A 19,569-nucleotide genomic window follows, 5' to 3' on the forward strand; every position below is an offset into this window, starting at 1 on the left:
CGGTAATGTGTACGGTTCCCTATCTACCCCTGGAGGACAGATGGGTCGATATAGTCTCCTTCGTTCTCTCCCGGATTGTGTGAATAATACTCAATGGCCTGGGGGTATTGTCTCACTGCAGCGAGTCTCATATCTTGACTGTATCTCTCTGCGGCCAAACGATATTCTTCATACTCCTCAAGGTAAATCTGATACTCCTTTGTCCCGGTATATCTGACTAATCAAGGCAAAGTCGGATAGAGGTGTCAGCATTTATGAAGAGGTATAAGCGACGATTGGACTTACTATGATCGTCAAGTGCTTCCTTCTTACGTTGGTACTCCCCATAGACACCCGTAGTGATCTGAGTATACGTTTCCGATGTATATTCCTCAAGTGAGAAAATAAATCTCTCGACCAATGTGCAGATGGAATCCATCAATAATTTCTCTTTGTCTCCGTTAGCCCGTGCTGGAAGTCCTTGTTGACTATACTTATAGTTTATCTTACGGATCCACTCTCTGACTGGGAGATTTCGAGTATACACTGCGCACTGAGTACGATGCCAATGATAATGTTCATGTATCAGCCCAGACGGCTTTTTCCATTCTTACGTCACACGGTGCTAGATCATGAACACTCACCTCAGCAGTTCTTCTCTTATTGCTTGATGGACATTCCAAAACATAACAGCCGGCATTTGCACTCCATCTACTATGGGCACTACAGAGGAACAACTCGTTCAATCCTTTATTGGCAATTTCGGTGAAATCCTTCCAAATTTCTTTGGGATCGTATCCTTGTCCTAGTCGATCCGTTATATCAGGTGGAGGAAAAGCCATCGTGGGTTTTACCGGTGGTTGAAGCACAGCAGTCGTTGCTACATCGTCATGGACGTCACTTGCATAATATTGGTATTGGCTACTACCTGTGGTATCGAAAAAGTTGGTTCCTATATCTGGGTTCTCCGAGAGGAATTGTTCAGGATCGAAGACCTCACTTTCCCCTTGCTCAGCTTCGGGCTGAGTGTTGGTGATGCCACTGCCAAGACTCAGGCTTGCGAACTCCTCTTCAAGATTGAAGTCGTCATATTCTTGCTGAGGCACTGAAATGTGTTTCAGATTGATTAGCATGCGAGTCAGTGAGGGTGTTATACTCAATTGGTAATCTATCCATTTCCCAGGACACTTCAAATCACTCACTCGCGTTTATAAGTCCTATCGCACAAATGAGGATGTCGTTTACAGTACTCGAAAAGTGGCGCGAATGATAGGGGAAGCAAGTACTCTAAATAGACCTTTTTCTCAGACGACATATCTGTATCCCCTGTATAATGCTTTCTGCAAGCTGGAAAGGACATTCATGAAAGGATTAATGTTGTATGCGGCTTCTGGTTTCTGAACTTTTTTATACTCTACTGCTAGAGTGTGCTGAGTTGAGGAATCTGAACAGGCAGCAATGGCTCTGCTGAAGATTTGAGTGAATGGAGCATAAATGACCATCACGTTCGTTCGAAGGCTGTACAGTGTCAGTTGAGAGAACCGTCCTGGTCCAGTCATCATGTACATTCCAATGCATTCCAAAGTTATGAATCAACCATTGATCACGCCACCTGCGTTACCAGTTTACAGTAGGAGCTCGGGGGTGACATGACCGTTATATCGCCGAGGTGACCATCCGCGCAATCATTTACTTTTCCTGTTCTCGATCATATTAAGGATTGCATCTTAAATACCCGTTAGCACAATACTGGTGATCCGTCGTACGGTATGGAATGGGGTGCAAAGTACGAGCGCCTCGAGAGACGTATCATACAGTATCGGCTTAGGATTGGGTGATCAGTCTGCTCACCATAACGTTTCCAATCAGTTGATCTATCATTGAATTTCCTATGCTCATTCTTGAAGACCGGCACCACTTGATCATCAGTGATAGTATTCCTAACACTGTCGGCTAAACCTGGGAACTTCTCGTCCAATCTGTTCTTCACGAAATAAGCATGACAGTCGGTGGTGGTGCTGTTCTTTAGTCCTTCAGCCCATTTTCGAACTTCTTTCCTGATCTTCGATTCGGCACACTACGAATATCGATCAACTCAGCAAAGTCAGCATATCTGCAAGCGAGGTACAGTATACAGTACAGTACAATATGTTGTGTGGCAAAGCTCCATATGAAACTCACACTTGGAGTTCGTTTGGACACCTCAGTAGGGCATGGTTTAATTGAATAAGATCCCGCATGTGCTTTACACAGAGTGGATGATTCGGTGAATTTATTGAGTAGTGCCTCGAATTTATCATTCAGCTCGAATCGTCTTCGAGGATCGTCGACCGAGTAACCGTATCCTTCAGGTACAGGTGGAAGAACTAACTGATCAGATCGGACTTCAGGTGCCACATTCGTTGAGGGACGACCTTCCTCTGGTGTACTTTCGGTGGTTCGGGTTGACGAGGGATCGTAAGGGTCGACTAAGAAGTCGGAGAAGATATCGAGATTTCCAGCATCGGACATTGGAGGTCTAGGAGACGTAACACCTAAGAGGATATCATGACTGATTAGCGTTCATCGCCCGACTGATCACTACGGCAACAATGAGACCCATCCTAGGACTGACCTTCATTACCTGTAGCGACTTGAGTTTCTCCTGCTGTAGTATTACCACTAGGTGTACTGGCCTGTTCCAGACTGAAGTCGAACAGAGTATCACCGTAGCTTGCATCAGATGCGAAATGAAACGAGCTTTCGAACTCATCAAGTGTTTCTGGAATGGAATCTGGTTGAGAGGGGAAATCCGCAAATGCTTGCGGTGTAGACCCAGCTACGCTTGACTCTCTGGATGCGTTTCGAGAGCGATCGTCCCCTTTTCGCTTTGAATGCTTCGAACTGGCAGCATCGGGGAGTGAGAGGTGTCGCTTGGATTGCATTCTGTGTGTTCTTGTCTGTAGGACTATACTCGACAGTCCCTCAGATTTTATACAAGGAAGGGGCACTCACTTCTGATTGATTCTAAGGAGGGCTGTGAGCTGGATGTTTCTTCTTCACTTGGTGTCAAGAAAAAAGTCAAGTATCACAAGGCGTGGCAATTCATGTCCCGAGTCTCTAGCCATTTATATGCTGTATCTGAGCTACAATTCTTTGACGCAGAGCGGATGATCCTTTGCTGTCTTTCTCCTCTTCTCGAAGCGTTTCAGCTCCTCTGGGAGAATCATGAGTCAAGGCGAGATGACCCACTCATGAGGAGTTGAGAAGCAGGACATTGTCGGGGTGAGACATGGAAGCGGAGTCCACCTGCCTTCTGACCGAGGAGACAGTACGAAAGCCCCTACCCCGCTTAGATACGGGTACGATGGGATACACATCCTCAAAACTGCAGGGTGCAACCCACTGACGCGCTCAACATTTGCAAGAAGCCGGTACAAGTATTGTGATCACGCAGCTCGGTGGATGGACTGAATATCAAGTTGTGTCTCAAACTACACCTTTACACATCCTCAAGCTGATCCCCAGAGTCTAAGGTGTATGCAGGTATGAGCTATGTTAGTTCGAAGCAGATCCATGGCCAAATTGTTGAAACTGAGTGCCACTTTTGGGCAAACACTTTTGTTCTAGAACTGTGGTACCGTCGGAACGAATCTGGCAATGCATTTCTCGTGTGGTTTATAGCTACCTATGAGAGGATGGGTACAGGATGACTACGGTAGTCCTAGCACGACGTTAATCATCGCCTTGAAATACCCGTACTGCTGCCTTCGCCGAGATCCTCATTGAATGCTCCTTGGGAGCCTCTTGAGCTAGCTGGCTTTGCAGCTTGATTTCCATGTCCACCTGTGAATTCTCTCAGAGAAAGTTGTATGGCCTTTCTAACGTCTGGATTTTCGTCAATCAGATCATATACTGACCAGACCTTTAGTCAGCAATGATGGACGAGTACAGCACACTCAATCCGTCATCAGCCCGACTCGACTCACTAAAGGCACCATGATCTCTGAAGTAGGGATACAGAGCTTCCCTAGTACTTTGTACTTTTCTCCTGCAGATGTCATTATTGTCAGTGACGTCGTCAGTATTGTTGACCGTATCTTCACTGAACTGCATGGTTTGCGTATCCATGTGGTCATCCATGTATTGATCGAGATAATCGAGAAAGTATTTAGATTGTTTCTTGTTCAACAAGTCATGACACTAAAGTGCAAACTCTGGTCAGTCAGCCGAACAGGACTGAGTAGATAGGTAGGACTGATCCAACGTACATGAGAAGTGAACGCCCCAGGTACGCAGCCTTCTTGACCCATCAGTCGATGATTGGCTTTACATGTTAATTGCTGTTCGGTGTACATCAATAAAAACGATTTGATGGATGCTTTCAAAACACTTCGTCGGGAACTATCGGCAATTTTCTTTTCGTACTCCCCCAAGGCCCTGATAGCTACTGGATGATCGGTAGGCGCATCGTCTCTTTCTTGGCCAACATCGGATCTTATAGCGGTGAGGGTGTCCTCACCTTCAGGTGCCGTATAGCCCAAGAACGCTGTATCTGCGGTTTCCCGTAACCCCAATGCGGAGGGAGATGTAGCAGTCGTCGCAATCGCAGTATCGCCGCTGGTCTGCCGGTTTGAAGTATATGACATGTTTTTCCAGAATTCCTCTGAGAACAATGGTTCTTCTGCTTCACGTGAGGTTCAGGATCGCCTCCGCCCAGATCGAAGCTGAATTCTGGGGTGACGCCACCGAAACCTGGACCAGTATCGTCACCGAAATCACAAAATTCCTCTAAAGCAGCACCAGCGTGCGATCGCGCGACCGAACTTGCTCTACTACTGTCAGAGTGAGGTTTAGGATGGAGATCGTCGCCCAGTTTGGCCTGACTGGCCGATTTCGGTGTTCTGGAGCTGGCATCCCTAGCTCGCTTGGTGCTTCCTGCTCCTGACGACATATTGGACTGTGGTTATGCGAAAAGATGAACAGTTGATGATAGTCGTCTATTTACGGTAATGTGGATTGTCTTCAAGGGCAGGCTAAACTGCGCTTTATATTCTCACAGTCAGAAGAGACCTCGATGCTTGAGATAGGTGCGGAGCTGCGTTTTGCTCAGCTCTCTGACTCGAGAGTGTGTTATCTAGACCACCTTTTGTGTTCTCTTCCCTTTGTCCCCCACTCTGATCAAAGGAGAAGAGAATCTTAGGGAGATCGGAAGGCTTCTTGTAGCCCCTAGCGGTGGACATGCTTCTGTCTTTGTATCCTCATGACCTCAGCTGGCTTACTTGGTTGAGTGCTAAGAATGACACTTCTCTTTGTGTTCTCCGAAGAGAGTCGGTGATAAGCTTGGAACGCTTCCTTTCGAACCGAACGGAAACACTTCTTATCTTGTTCTGGAGAGAAGCGATGATGTAATCAGCGACAAGCTCCGTTTTTACCCCACTTAAGCTCATGATAAGCGATGTCACGAGACGAATAAGGGGATTTGGAGGCTTCATATCCCCCGAGCTGGAATGTACACTGTTTGATGCGTGAGAAGTCGACAGGAGATGAAGAAAGGTGGCGACAAATTTCGCATCTCAAAGGATGACTGTAGCTGTAGGAAGTTGCGACATTGTTGACATGTTCTTTGGGGCCTGGCTTGATTGTCGACTGATCATACCAGCACTGATGATTGGTAAGGAGACCCGAGTGATCCATTTATTTCGTAAATGAGCCGATTAGAGGGATCATGGCTAAGTGAATTATTCGCCAAAGCGAATTACTCAGTAGCGCTCCTCCTCATAATCAACGTCAGAACGTCTCTGTCAAATACCCCTTGCTTCCTAGAGATACCAGGCTTAGTAATCATCCTTTTCACGTGTATCGATACAAGACCGCCGGCGAATGACGATTATATAACTTTGAGTGTGGTAATGGGATCAAAATCTATTTGATACCGCTAATATAACGGAGAGTGATGAAGACCTATCTGGTGGAGTGGAGTGGAGGTGAGAGTCATCTCGTCATCATTCGAAGGCTCACTCGGCCGTTCCCCACGAGCTTAGGGAGAAAGAAAGAAAGCGTTCGATTGTTGTAACGATGGGACCTGCGGCAATGGAAAGAATTTTCAGTTTTCCGTAATTCCCGGATCGGTAAAATCCCTGAAACGGTGACGTACCTCAATTAACTTTTACCGAACTTGACGGTGAGTGAACTTCCAAGTGGAGGTTTTTCAATACTGTACTGTCTATCAATCGATTTGCCATTGAGTTTCATGTGTAAGATTAGCTTAGCGATACTCGCACCTGAAGAGCTGGACCTCTGAATGGGCATGGCGGTTTGTCTTACTTGATGATGATGACATACAATAAGTGGAGGGAAGTGGAGGAATGGAAAAAAGACGTCAAAGATGGGATCGATGAGATAACATTTTTCCATCCATCGAGATTTGCCTCACGAAGCATATATATACCTAGGACTTCCTCTGTGGAAATATCCTGATTTTGACATATACTGTATCTATCCACTATCATTACGAGTCAGAACAAAAAGAAAAAACAAACAGACTTAACAATGTCCAACACCGAATACAAGTTTGAAGGGTGGGCCGGATTCGGGCCTGATTCCGTTGAAGGTAAACTCAAGTTCATCGAATATGAGCCTAAACAATTCGCAGAGGATGATATCGACAGTGAGTGTTTTCTACATCATACCACAGCACCACCTCAGAGAATGAATGATATCTCGAAAAATGGAGAAAGAGATGACTGACGTTTTTTTCTTTTCTTTTTTTTCCCCCTCCCCTCCCTTTTTTTCTTCTTCTCTCTTTCCGTTTTCCTTTGCATGTGCAGTGAAGATTCTCTATTGTGGCATATGCGCATCAGATATTTCTACACTTTCGGAGGGGTGGGGTGAGTTGAAGGATATGTGGCCTCAAGTTGTGGGACACGAGATCGTCGGAGAAGTAGTCAGAGTAGGATCGAACCCTCAAAACGGTATCAAGAAAGGTGATATTGTCGGCGTTGGCGCTCAGTGTGACTCTTGTTTACAGTGCCACTACTGCAACAAAGGTGAGTTATTCGTTCAGCCAACAACTCTACGATGTAAAAGTCCCAGAAAATCGGTGCTAACTCCCAAGATCCTTTCATATTGTAGATAAGGAGAACTACTGTTCCAAGGGAATGACCGGAACTTACAATGGTAAATTCAGTCGAACTTCCGAAGGTTCCAAATCCTATGGTGGATATGCCAACTACTGGAGAGGTCCATCTCACTTCGCCATTCCTATTCCCAAGGAGCTCGACCCAGCCGAAGCTGCCCCCTTGTTGTGCGGTGGTGGTACCGTCTATTCACCCTTGATTGAACATGGTGCTGGTAAACAAGCTACGAACGTCGGTATTATCGGTTTGGGCGGATTAGGTCATTTCGGTGTCACTTTGGGTGAGCAATACACTCCACTCAGACTAGCAGACATTGAAAGGCTGACCCCGAGCTTGCCTAGCTACTGCTCTCGGTGCCGAAGTCACTGTGATCTCCCACTCAGCCAGAAAACAGAAGGATGCCGAAGAGTTGGGCGCCAAACATTTCTTGATTACTGGTGATGACGAAGCCAAAGCTTTCAAGGGCCACGAGAGATCACTCGATTTAATCATCTGTACTTCTAGTGAGTACATCACTAATGTCCCACACATCGTCGTCGATCTTCGTTGCTAATTGCATTTTTTCATCTTCAGATGCCCCTGACATGAACATGCCAGCCTATCTTTCCCTCCTTCGCCCAGGTGGTAATTTCATCTTCGTCGGTATTCCCGAAGGCGGTCAGGTCCCCACCATACCTCTCTTTGCCATGGTCATGGGAAATGTTCATATCGGAGGATCCCTCATCGCCTCTCCTCAAACCCTCAAGGATATGTTGCAATTAGTAGCGGACAAGAAGGTCAAATCGTGGATCCAGAAATGGTCAATGGACAAAGTCAACGAAGCTGTTCCATCTATGATTGCTGGTAATGCCAGGTACAGATATGTCTTGGTGAACGAGAAGAACGGTGGTAAATTATAAGTTGTGTAGCATTCAGCTGGAGTCCAACGGTAACTCTCGGTTTGTGGTGATTGTAGCGTATTGGTGAAATATCGAGATGTTGTTGTAGATTGATCCAAGAGGGAGATGGTTGTTCCGATATAGCGATAGGATAGACTTCCGATTAGACGAATAGATCCTTATATTTAGTAGATTAATGCAAATAACCGTGAAATATTCATAGACAGACGAGCGCGAAGGTGGCGCCAAGCGCTGCTCCCAAAGGACCTTCTAGGTGGCAGCTGTCCAAGTGATCCGTGCGTTCGGCGTGGCTCATCGATTACTATAGGCGTTGTGCGATGCAGGTGAGCTATGGGGCGGGGGCGGGTACATAAATGGTGAAGAATAGGTTTTGCTCGACACTCAAGCAACTCAATGGATAGAACTGGTTAATTCTACATTATATCATTAAATTGTATTTTATACGTATCATACAACATACCACAAGCAGATCACGGAGCCCTGAGACAGATACCGATTCTCAGCCAACCGTCCGCACCGCACATACACGCGGCCAGCCAAGCCACTTCGGATTGTTCAGGTATCAGGATACCTTGAGCTATGGGGAATGCCAGTGAATAGGGGTCAGATGATCTTGAAGGGAAGAGGAGGTGGAGGTGTTGGCGAAGGACAGACAAGAGGGTCGTTGGTTTACCTGTTTTTAAGGTCTTATCAGCTACATTCGCCTGTATCATTGACAGCGAGGAATTCAACGCACCGTCACTCCCTATTGGCGGTACCACCTCCTGAATGACAGGTGCATTATCAGGTAAATATATCTTGATCGGTATTGCTCGCGTGGAATAAGCCGATTCAGCTTTAGCATTTGATCCTGATGGATCGGTCGAAGGTGGTCGAGAGGGATTCGGTGAAGTCATATTTGACCCTACAGCTGGAGCGATGGGAAGGGGTAATATGCGAGATGCCATCCGGAGGTAGGCGTCGTAGTCGTCTAATGATATATGTTTGAAATGTTAGCTGATATTGGTCTTAAGGAAACATAGGTTATCGATCGCGATCAAGGTGGTTTCATGACCTTCACAGTGTGAGATAAATGATGTCGCCATAGTCTTGGCTTGAAGATTGCCTCGCAAGCTCATCGTTTTAGATATACTCACCCTGTACAATCCCATCCCACCCATTATCCAGCTCCGTCTTCCTCAACCCAGTCACTTTGTTCGTATTCCTCCATCTGACGAAATCAGCTTCTTTGATTTGATTCAACCACTGTGTCTTACATGTCTCTATATTGTTAGGCATCAATAACCTGTCTATAGGTGGTTTCGATAAATGTAAGATTAACTTCAGCTGTTTTGGTTCTGTTGACGACGATGATGGAAGGGGCAGCGGACGGGGTCGAGAGATGTATGAGTGGATAGAGAGGAGATCGATTGGCCAGTGCCTAGTTAAATGAGAAATCAGCCTGTTTGTAAATACAAAGAGCTGAAGGTGACATGTGTCTATCGTTGCTTAGGATGAAGTGGCCTGTATCTCTCGTGAAGATACAATGACGAGGTGAGTCGTCCAACGTACCATCTGCAAGCGCCCTGTCCAGCAAAACCGCCAGGTTCTTGGTCTTCATCTTCCTCTTCTTCAAACCACCAACCTTTCTCGTCCGTCTCCTCTAGCTGTTTATCATCCAGAGCCAGTTCCACCAGGTTCTCTCGTATTTCAGGTATCAGAAGGGGTAAGTAGGTATATCTCGGCGCTTGTATCTGGATATCCCATGCCAGCATAGATCAGCTGAGCTAGGTAGGTACACTCTAGGTAGGAGGTTGAAGCTTACAAAATACTTATCTGCACCTACACCCGCACCTGGTTCTCCATCTGCTATACGTATAGATATCGATACGGAGGTCTGCCATGATAGTCTCCTGAAGAGGTTGGTAGATGAATGGACAGGGTTGGGGTTTGACATTGGGTTGAAAGAGGGTTGTTGGATCTGGATCGGACTTTTCTTCCAGTTGTGGCGCAGCAAACTTCGCTCCTGAATCTCTCAGGTCTCTACTCGTTCTCTTCTTCGAGGCCGATCTGGATTCGTATGCTGTACTTTAGCTCTATGGATTATATAGTCAATGTTTAACGGTTAATGTTGTGTCCTGTAACTAGTTTGAGTGAGTCCCGGTTAACTCGACGAGAACCGTGCATCCCGGTGTATTACGTAATCAAACACATCAATCGATCATCTTAACCTCCAGGTGAGTCTCTTTATCCTTGTTAGCAATTGGGATGATTGGTAACATCGTTGGTCAATCTTCATTCTCATTCACCCCAGAGACTAGGCGGCACGATCAATACAATCTAATCATATCAGACTTAAAGCGAGATGGCCCCAAAACCCACCGCTATCCCGACCGCGGCACGTCGAGCCAAACGAATCATCCAATCTCCTTCTGGATCATCATCGGAGGCTTCCACACCGGCAGCTACAGTCAACGACCCTGTACCAGCATCCGATAGGAGTCTCAGAGCGAGAAATACTCTGAAACGGCCTGTCCCGCCTGATGACAGTGAGGTCGAGGAGGTGACTTCGGAAGAAGAAGAGGTAGTTGAAGTTGATGAAGAAGAAGGGGAAGAGGAAGCGGAAGGGGATGAAGATGCCGATGGGGATGTCGATATGGAAAGATCAAGATGTAAGTGTCTCGCCTATCGCTTTCAGAACATATCATTAATTCGAAGAGATGTGTTTAGTATCATCTGCGGTAGCCTCGGAAGATATCCCGCTTGACGATGAAGATGCAGAAGGCGAAGAGGAGGAGGAGGAACTCGAAGATTCACCTTCGAAAAGTACTTCAAATGCTAGTGCGAACGCGTCTAGCTCGGCACTGAAAATCAAGTTTAAAATCGGTGGTGGTGCATCATCGACGAATGCAGCGGAGAAAAGGCCAGGTAGAGCGGCAGCTAAGAAAAGTGCAAAGAAGGTCAAGAAAGTCGCCGAGGATGAGTTTGGTGAGTATCACCAGGACCACTTTCACGTCATTGTGGATTGTGTCGAAGTCACATGGATGACTGCTAACGAATCATTTGTAGCTGAGAGCGACGATGAACTCTTGTTATTCGGTGAAGGCGCCGACGGCGATGAAGATGCCGAAGGAAGCATCATATCCTCTAGAAGGAGTATTAGTCCGACTAAGATGACTGCTAGACAGAGGGCAAAGGGGAATAAGGACCTGCAGGAGACTCTGTTACAATTGCCAAATGGTGAGTATACTGCTCTGTCTTCTCTGCCCACGATGTCTAAAAGCTGGAGTAGACTCGCTGACTATATGTTTGCAATGCTCGCACATGCAGAAGTATCAGGGAAGAAGGTGATTTTGACGGAAGCTGAGAGATTGCAGAAGCGAGAGGAGACAGCTAGAAGGAGGAAGAGGCAGACTGAACAGAAATTACAGGATGAACAGGTAAGTGAGGATTTGGGACAATATGACATGATCAATTTTTCTCTTTATTATAAATTCGTTTATATCATCAGCTGCCAATTATGCAATCCTGGTCGTTCTGCATACGTGAGCTGACATCCATCTATTGTAGGACGAAACGATAAATCGATTGCTACGAGCTCAAACATCCAAATCGCGATCGAAACTCGACCAACCCTCACCTGCATTGGGCGAAGGCGAACTGACGGCTTCAGGTCAGGCCTCTCCTTCGAAGCAAATTTCTTCAAATATGATCAGATGGTCAAGTACACTTACAAAAGATGGTGACATATTGTTAAGAGTTGGTGCGCCAAAAGAGAAAGAAGATTGGATTAGTCTAACACCTGCTGGCGAAGAAGGCAAAGATAGGTTGATGGTGAGGGAGATACCAACGTGCGGTGTGGTCGGTTGTGCGAATAAGAGAATATATAGGAGTACGAAGAATTTCGATATTGGTGGGTGCTCGTTGGACCATTTGGAAGCTGTAGAGAAAATATAGACGGTCCGCTCAATCCTCATCATCGAGTGCCGGTAATTGTTTCGTGTTGGACCGTTCGATTGACAGATAGCAATGTTGCCTATGTATATCAGATATGTTATCATATTCATGTTGATTGACAGTATGAAGCATTATATCAGTAAACAATTGGAGTCAGTCACGACAATTGCAGGCTTGCTGGTGACCAAGAGTGATGAATGTGTGATTTTTTCCGCTAAACACCTCTCAACTGATTCTCGGAAGATGATCCTCTCTGTATTCCAGCTCCATCTCATCGTTAAACATCCTCCATCTTGATGTGATTACCTCAACCCTGCCAGATAACAAACAGTAATCGAGAATCGCTTTCATGCAAGTGTTTGTACAAGGAGACCGATTGTTTTGAGTCAAAGAATCCATCATAAACAAACTAGCTTCATACTACCAAAGAAATCCCATGAAGATTTGTACGTTTATGCGGTCTTTTCACCTTGAGCAACCTTGGAAGCTACGGCAGCGGCGACGGCAGGGTTGATTCGCTGCAAGAAAGACATGAGAATCAGCATGCGTCTGCTTCGGTATGTCATGAGGACGACATCCAGGTGGGATGGGGGATTGAGACTTTGACTCACCTTACCATCCTTGAAGACAGCTCTGGGAGGGGGGAGTCGGTTCTTTCGGGAGTTGATAGCTCCGGGTTTAGCTGATCGGACTCGGACGACTATAAATTACCAATATTCCAGTAAGCAATAGTCCCTCTGGCTAATCTGACATTGGTTCAGAAGAGTAGCTGGATAGAAGAGTATACTCACTCTTGGCGTGGATAGCACATGAGATACAGTAACAGAGTCTGATGTAGAGTTTAGGAAGAGCGTATTCGGCGTAGACTGAAGCTTCGGACAAATCTCGTACGGCAGCAGCTTCTACCATGTTCTTCACGGTGAATCTCTTGATGGCCTTGTCCTATTGTGCGAGCAACGAGAATTAGCAAAGAGAATCCCATAGAACATAACCCAGATCCACGACTTGAACCTCCTTTATATCTTAATTTTCCTATAGCCATGACACGTATCATATGATATCCACCTCCAATAGTCAAATCACTACTTTGACGCTCAACCGCCTTCCACCAATACTCTTTCCATCATGATTATTTCCTTTTCCATCATGCGCCCTATCCAATGACCACCCTTTCTTCGTCCAACAAATCCACCATCCCATGACTTGCTACACCCATTAAGCGGAAACCCCCAAAACCCACCTTGGGAACACATCTCGAACAGTTTGAACATCTAACGAATTTAACGTGTCCTCTTCCCTTCTTGTTTCGGCCACCGCCTCTTCTTTTGAAAGTCATGTTGTCGATTAAACTGATATGAAATTAGAAGTTAGCTTTGATATTCGAATAATTCGTGACTCCTGTCCTAGTTAGATGGATTGGGTTGTCGGATAGCTGGAAGGACTGGATTGGTGAAAGACGATGATACCCACAAGTGTCTTGAAGTTTGGCGACTTGAAGACTGGATAGAAGAATCCTTTTGACCTAAGCTAATCAGGTATACTATACGATGATGGAAAACGCTCAATTCTCCAATCCAACAGGCAGAGACAGAGACAGAGACCAGCTGCATGCACCAACAAAGTTAAGAGAGGGTAACGGAATCAAATCGGCAAGCAGCCAATGTGGCGGTAGTGCACGGTGGGGAAGGGGAAAAGAGTAGCTATCGGATATAATCTTAACGCCGAACTCAGCGATTAGAGCATTCTTCCGCTCACAAACCGAGTCTTCATCGCTCGATAAAATTGCTATGGTGAAATCTGTCCATTCCACTCGTAACAATGTCTGATCGAGCATTATCTGCCATCTAGATATGTTATCACATTCTACTTGTCCATATGGACACCATGGAAGCGAAAAAAAGCAATAGAAAATGCATATTCATCTTCTTGTACTGTTCATAATACGTTGACCTCTTGGACTTGGACGCAATGGAGCGTTCGCATCTCACACTAATGACTGGTATGATACGATCGTCTACTTGTCAGGTCACACCCACAACACAGCTCGATGATACCATTGTTATACATCAAATAGCCCTATCGAGTCCAAAAAGTAAAGATATATAACTACAACACTCGGGATTCCCAAATGGTCCCCCACTTTGGTACTAACCGAGCGATACCCAGCTTGAGCTTCCCAGAGCGGACGGGATGGGGCGTTTTCTAGGTTCTATGGTCGTAGATACATTTCATGTCGTATCACCACTTATGTCAAACTCTGGTGTCCTTCCTGTCAGTGCGACATGTTCTCGATACTAATTTTTAGCATCATCATCCTTTCAGCTCTATGTTACGGTTGATCATCAAGTTTGTGATCATCTTCATCGGTCATTTTGTCGCAATAGCAGGAAGTAATGCGTGTTTGCAAATTCATACATTCTATGATACATAAAATACCTGGTAATTACTAGGAAGCCAATATCTACTAACCAAATCGCACCAAACCAAACCGGGCCAAGCTATCCATCTATCTATCTACCTACAATTTATCATTATCTATCCTACGTCTATTCACAATCAAGGTTTCATAGTAAGCAAAGTAAATATCAATCGATCCGTGACTTCTTCCACCTTTTTCTCTAAACTCTTAGCCGATAATTCATGTCCTGCATTCTCGTACAATCTACCTAAAATCACATTACCCTCCTTTGTAGGTAGATGTTTCGATTGAATCTCTGCGAGATATTTCAATGAATGTCCAGGTACGACACGATCGTCGTGGTCAGCCGTTGTGACGAGGATCGAAGGATATTTACAGTCCGTTCGGATATTGTGTAAGGGGGATGTAGCGAGTAATGTTGGGAAATCGGAAGAATCATCTGGTGAACCATATTCGCCCATCCACATTCTACCCAAAGTCTATCGAAATAGAAGACACACCATATCGTTAGCATTGGAATTGACATTACCATTGAACGCATCTCATAGAAGGATGGAAGATCTCTGTGTGTATATGTGAACTTACAAATTTATGATACCTGATCAAATCAGTTATAGCGACATCTGCAAAGACCGTATTGAACAGTTCCGGAAACCTATTGGAACAAGCCGTAACCAACAGTCCACCATTCGAAGTACCGTATACAGAAGTTAACTCGGGAGTGGTCAGACCCTTGGCTTGAAGGTATTTGGCAGCATAGGAGAAATCATCCCATCCAACGGATTTTTTGATTCCTTTAGCAGCGTCATGCCATCTTTTACCGTATTCACCTCCTCCTCGAATACCAGCGATGGCGACGCTAACACACACAAAAAATTGCACCGTCAGCATTCAGTGATCACATGGAGACAGTAAAGTACGATGAGCTTACATTCCTCTGAGATTTCTCATGAAAGATGCGAAGAAAGCGTCATGGTGAGGTATCATCGGTGCGCAGAACCCTCCATAGGCATGTAAGAGTGTTGGATGAGGTTTGCTCAAATCCAAATCATGAGGATGACAAATGAATAACGGGATTTTCGTTTGATCATGAGAATCATAGAATACTTGAGTACATATCAAATTCTCTTGATCTTCTTGATTCGTAGTAGTGTTGATACTACTAATATCAACTTCTAATTCACCTTGGACGTCATTGACAATTTTACCTTTTAAGACGTAAGAGGGAGCAACCCAAGTATCAACCGAGAAGTAGAAATCGTCCGAATCGTATTGACTTGAAATCGGTTTGATTGATCCATGTTCAGGTATAATCACTTTTGAATCTGAATCTTTGGCAATCTCAAATTCTTCTTCCGGTACGGGCACTTCGATATTTGGATCCAGTTCGATATTCCCTTTAGTCTCGACAGCATTGGTAAAACCAAGTTTGACACCTGTCAGAGCGTTGTAGAAGGTGACGGAAGCACAAGCATGTTTGAGATATATCAACATGAGTAATTTACTTCCGATTACTTGAGCGTTGTGTAGTTGATGTCCTTCCGCATCGACCGGTACGAACTCTTTGAAGGGAAGTGTTCCATTGGCAGGTGTGCTATCCCAGTCATCCGTATCGAAGGTCATGATTCGTCCGGTGGGGTGACCGTCGGCAGTTGAGTAAAAGAAATGTTTGTCGGATGCGATAGAGCCGATGTCTATGATGTGTTGTACAGGTTCAGTTAGCTAAATGAAACGTCTATCATATGGAACAAGATTAAAGCTCACATCTGGTTTCACCTGTAAATCCTCTTGTAACCCACTTCCTCTTGTCCTTCACCAATTCAGCTATGATCTGACCATCTACTTCCCTTGGTCCACCTGGTAGCTCCACAATGAGCAATTCAGTCTCAGGGTTGGTATTTCGGTAAATATCAAATGTGAGGAAAGTCCTTTTGGTAGGTAAAGTAGAATGATCAGAAGATACTGTAAATGCTTTACCAACGAAATGTTCGTGGAATTCCCCCGTGAATGGCAGAACGGCCACATCGGTCGATTGAGGTTGTCCAACTCGATGATAGAACATCGCATATGCTCCATCAGCCAGAGAAGAATCATCACCGTTATAACCAATAATTCGTTTGTAGATGTATCCCTAATTCTCCACATCAATACAAACCTCATACGCGTGGTATCATGTAGAGGTACTTTGACTCACCTCTTCGCCTATCCACGTCACTCCGAATGTAAATTTAGATCCTCCCACATCGACATCAACCGATTTCTTGGTGGTGGTATCAAATACCCTGATAGTTTGCCAATCACTCCTGTTGATCCAAATACACAGATTAGCAATCACAACAACCTGTAGATCTAATTTGATTATGATTGTGGTTGGAAAAATAATGAACGACTTACCCGGAATTTTGTAATACTACAGCCCACAATTTCCCACTCGGACTGAAACTATGAGCGTACATCGAAACATTTTCCGTATCTTGTTTATTCAAATCGAAAAATATCTCTGGCCCATCTCCATCGTCTTGTAAAGGACTTTTACCGAAATGTTTATTTAAATCTTTCGATCTGACCAAAATATCTCTAGGCCAATTACCTTTATTGAAATTCCAATAGTAGTAACCATCAGCTTGTAGTTGAGGGGTATCCATTCGTTCATGGTTGTATATCCCTTCCACCGCTTTCTCCAATTTATGACGAAGAGGGTGATTCGTGAGTATCGGAATGGATAACTACCACCAAAAAAGCAGAGCAAAGCAAAGCAAAACGATACAAAACTTTGATATCAGTCTACAGATACTCCCGAGGCTGAAGTGACTCACTTTATTTTGCTCTTTAACGAATTTCGTAGTAACTTCACTATCTAATTCCTCCAATGATCTCCAAGGATCTTGGACTTTGGTACCGAATATTTCCTCAGTAACACCTCCGTCTGTTGGACCTTTTGGATACTTGACATTAAATTGTCCAGCTTTATGACCCCAATCACCTTTGGAGACGGTAAATCCAGAGGTAGGTTGGTTGTGCAGAGCTCCATAAGGACCAGTCGTTGAGATACTGGCTCCTGGTAGATTGGAAGGAGAAGGCATGTTGCTCGCTTACTGTGTTCGTAATACCTTTTATCAGATAAGAAAGAGACGATATACAGTACACGATCTTATATATATATATACAACGTCTTGTATATAGAATTGACGCTCGGGATTGGATCGAGTTGGTTCAACTCATTTAGCTATCATGGAGCTACTGCTGTCTGTTGTCGCTGTCCATGTGATCCGACCTGTACCGAGAGCGCCAACTTGACCAAGAAGCTGTTTGTGTGAGCATGGTGTGGTGGGACGTTGACAAATATACAGAGTCCCACTTTGAGATCTTACAATAAGATAAACAGAGACATGACCAATGGAGGTTGAAGGGAGACCTGACTTACCTAAAGGCGCGCGCTAATTCGCGGAAGCAAGTCAAGCTTTAAGTTCCATAAAATGGCAAACCCAATGATTACTCACTGGAATCCGCGGTATTTCCGGAGGTGCGATACTTGTACGTACTGTATTGACTGTGTCCCACCTCGCAAACCCCAAAGAGGCCTGGGGATTGGGGCCTACTCACACTGATGTGAGTACGGAGGGAAATGCAAATTCATGTCCGGAACTGAAGATGAACATTGTAAGCCCGGGGGGATGTGAGAGTATCAATTGCATTCAACGACCTCTGGTGCACTCGTTCTGAACGATGAGAATTGGGCCGCATTCGTCTTGGGGACCTACAGCGATGGGAAGAAGATATTTCTGCATCCGCCGACTTTTCGCGCAAATCCGAGGCTGTATCAGCAGACCCGCCCACAGCGGTAGCCCACATGTTATGTGTTATGCAGATATATTACTCGTATCACGACAGGACACCTCGGCGCCTATATATGCATCTATGTGATATGTGGTCCTTTACGTAAAACCATTTCATCCACTCATACTGAACCACAAGTACGTGATAGCAAACCGAGGCAAAGCAACTCTTCATTATATCTCATAGACGCAAGCCAAATATATCTCTGCGATCTATATGCATCGTATGTGTTCTACTTTGAGGATAACAGAGTGAGCTCAGAAATACAATATGACCTCCTCAATTTCAACTTCGAACCCAGCTGGATCGTCCAACCCTTCCCCTTCAGCGGATATCCGACTGTACAAGAACCGAGCATCTTACGCCCTTCAAGCAGCTCTGAGCATATTCCGTGAAGCACCAATAGCGCATATAGCGTTCGTTCATCCTGGAGATCCGGGTGATAAAGGGAGGGGAGAGACGGTCATGAACGTTCCGCTTATTACTGTGATTGTCTTGGAAGAAGATGGTGATGAGGATGATCAAAATGATTATTCAGTTTATCTACATACGTGAGTCCAGTCTGTCCCTCACTTGAGTGTCAAGGAAAGAAAGCTTAGCATTTTGCTGGATACTACAGACATAGACATTCGGGTTTGGTTGAGGCTGTGTTAGATGGTAAACATGGAATAACAGCTACGACCACCAAGAGTGAGTAATTTGTCGTCCTAGCTCACTGACTGAATTATCTTGTCAAAGCTAGAGCCCAAGGTGCAACCAACTGATCATACGCACTTGATTCTTGATAGTCGATGGTATGATCTTTTCCCCTACGGCACACGACCACACCTTAAATTATCGTTCTGCAACCCTACACCTGTCTTCAGGTCGACTTTTAGATGACGAAGTTGGTAGTAAAGAACACGAGGAGAAGCGCAGGGTCTTGGGTATAGTGACAAATACAGTAACGGGTTACGACAGGATATCATCGGTTGGTGTACCTGACGACGCAGCTGTGAAAAGAACGACGGTGATCAGATTCAAAGTCGAGAAAATCAGTTGTAAGCAGCGGTACGGAGGGTTCAATGGCGCGCAGGAACCTCAGGAGGAAGCACCGAAAGGAAAGGAGTCGGATAGTTTCACTGGTGTTGTACCCTGCTGGACTCAATGGGGGCAACCGATAGGTTATGGAAGGGATACGAAAGAAATCAAAGATTTGAAAGAGAATAAATCAAGAGGTGGGCGAGAGTTTGCTGAGAAAGTTGCTTGGGCCGATGACGAGATTCAAATCGAAGGTTTAGGTAAAAAGAGACAACAGCGATAGTAGTAGCAATACTGTATCGTACATATTGTATCTGACATGTAATACATACAACACATAAGACATAACACTGTACTCATA

At 45.1% G+C, this 19,569-nt stretch overlaps 8 protein-coding genes and 1 non-coding gene across 9 annotated transcripts; 3 read left to right on the forward strand and 6 right to left on the reverse strand.

Moving 5' to 3' along the window:
* Positions 1 to 23: 23 nt before the first annotated feature.
* V865_005844 (uncharacterized protein) lies at positions 24 to 2,903 on the reverse strand (the record flags this gene model as incomplete). Its single annotated transcript, XM_066229612.1, has 6 exons — positions 24 to 217; positions 286 to 532; positions 624 to 1,084; positions 1,831 to 2,056; positions 2,161 to 2,513; positions 2,594 to 2,903. 6 exons carry the CDS (start codon positions 2,901 to 2,903, stop codon positions 24 to 26), a joined length of 1,791 nt encoding a protein of 596 aa, XP_066085709.1.
* Positions 2,904 to 3,697: 794 nt separating this feature from the next.
* V865_005845 (uncharacterized protein) lies at positions 3,698 to 4,912 on the reverse strand (the record flags this gene model as incomplete). Its single annotated transcript, XM_066229613.1, has 4 exons — positions 3,698 to 3,873; positions 3,948 to 4,161; positions 4,230 to 4,583; positions 4,652 to 4,912. The coding sequence occupies 4 exons, from the start codon at positions 4,910 to 4,912 to the stop codon at positions 3,698 to 3,700; spliced, it is 1,005 nt and encodes a 334-aa protein (XP_066085710.1).
* Positions 4,913 to 6,510: 1,598 nt separating this feature from the next.
* V865_005846 (uncharacterized protein) lies at positions 6,511 to 7,996 on the forward strand (the record flags this gene model as incomplete). Its single annotated transcript, XM_066229614.1, has 5 exons — positions 6,511 to 6,628; positions 6,789 to 7,007; positions 7,093 to 7,377; positions 7,439 to 7,600; positions 7,671 to 7,996. 5 exons carry the CDS (start codon positions 6,511 to 6,513, stop codon positions 7,994 to 7,996), a joined length of 1,110 nt encoding a protein of 369 aa, XP_066085711.1.
* A 470-nt stretch (positions 7,997 to 8,466) lies between these two features.
* On the reverse strand, positions 8,467 to 9,932 carry V865_005847 (uncharacterized protein; the record flags this gene model as incomplete). Its single annotated transcript, XM_066229615.1, has 5 exons — positions 8,467 to 8,669; positions 8,733 to 8,966; positions 9,133 to 9,416; positions 9,548 to 9,729; positions 9,801 to 9,932. The coding sequence occupies 5 exons, from the start codon at positions 9,930 to 9,932 to the stop codon at positions 8,467 to 8,469; spliced, it is 1,035 nt and encodes a 344-aa protein (XP_066085712.1).
* Positions 9,933 to 10,340: 408 nt separating this feature from the next.
* On the forward strand, positions 10,341 to 11,932 carry V865_005848 (uncharacterized protein; the record flags this gene model as incomplete). The annotated part of the gene is made up of 5 exons (XM_066229616.1): positions 10,341 to 10,647; positions 10,706 to 10,963; positions 11,045 to 11,215; positions 11,306 to 11,415; positions 11,546 to 11,932. 5 exons carry the CDS (start codon positions 10,341 to 10,343, stop codon positions 11,930 to 11,932), a joined length of 1,233 nt encoding a protein of 410 aa, XP_066085713.1.
* A 452-nt stretch (positions 11,933 to 12,384) lies between these two features.
* Positions 12,385 to 13,268, reverse strand: V865_005849 (40S ribosomal protein S26; the record flags this gene model as incomplete). The annotated part of the gene is made up of 4 exons (XM_066229617.1): positions 12,385 to 12,450; positions 12,544 to 12,632; positions 12,724 to 12,874; positions 13,173 to 13,268. The coding sequence occupies 4 exons, from the start codon at positions 13,266 to 13,268 to the stop codon at positions 12,385 to 12,387; spliced, it is 402 nt and encodes a 133-aa protein (XP_066085714.1).
* Positions 13,269 to 14,036: 768 nt separating this feature from the next.
* Positions 14,037 to 14,152, reverse strand: V865_005850. Its single transcript, XR_010725590.1, has one exon. It is a non-coding gene; the product is annotated as a 5S ribosomal RNA (ribosomal RNA).
* A 336-nt stretch (positions 14,153 to 14,488) lies between these two features.
* On the reverse strand, positions 14,489 to 17,434 carry V865_005851 (uncharacterized protein; the record flags this gene model as incomplete). The annotated part of the gene is made up of 7 exons (XM_066229618.1): positions 14,489 to 14,830; positions 14,937 to 15,210; positions 15,283 to 16,045; positions 16,116 to 16,482; positions 16,546 to 16,654; positions 16,746 to 17,077; positions 17,168 to 17,434. 7 exons carry the CDS (start codon positions 17,432 to 17,434, stop codon positions 14,489 to 14,491), a joined length of 2,454 nt encoding a protein of 817 aa, XP_066085715.1.
* A 1,024-nt stretch (positions 17,435 to 18,458) lies between these two features.
* Positions 18,459 to 19,491, forward strand: V865_005852 (uncharacterized protein; the record flags this gene model as incomplete). Its single annotated transcript, XM_066229619.1, has 3 exons — positions 18,459 to 18,739; positions 18,808 to 18,878; positions 18,977 to 19,491. 3 exons carry the CDS (start codon positions 18,459 to 18,461, stop codon positions 19,489 to 19,491), a joined length of 867 nt encoding a protein of 288 aa, XP_066085716.1.
* Positions 19,492 to 19,569: the final 78 nt, after the last annotated feature.

This window comes from Kwoniella europaea, chromosome 1 (assembly GCF_036810445.1).
Source record: "Kwoniella europaea PYCC6329 chromosome 1, complete sequence".
In the NCBI taxonomy this organism is placed as follows: Eukaryota; Fungi; Basidiomycota; class Tremellomycetes; order Tremellales; family Cryptococcaceae; genus Kwoniella; species Kwoniella europaea.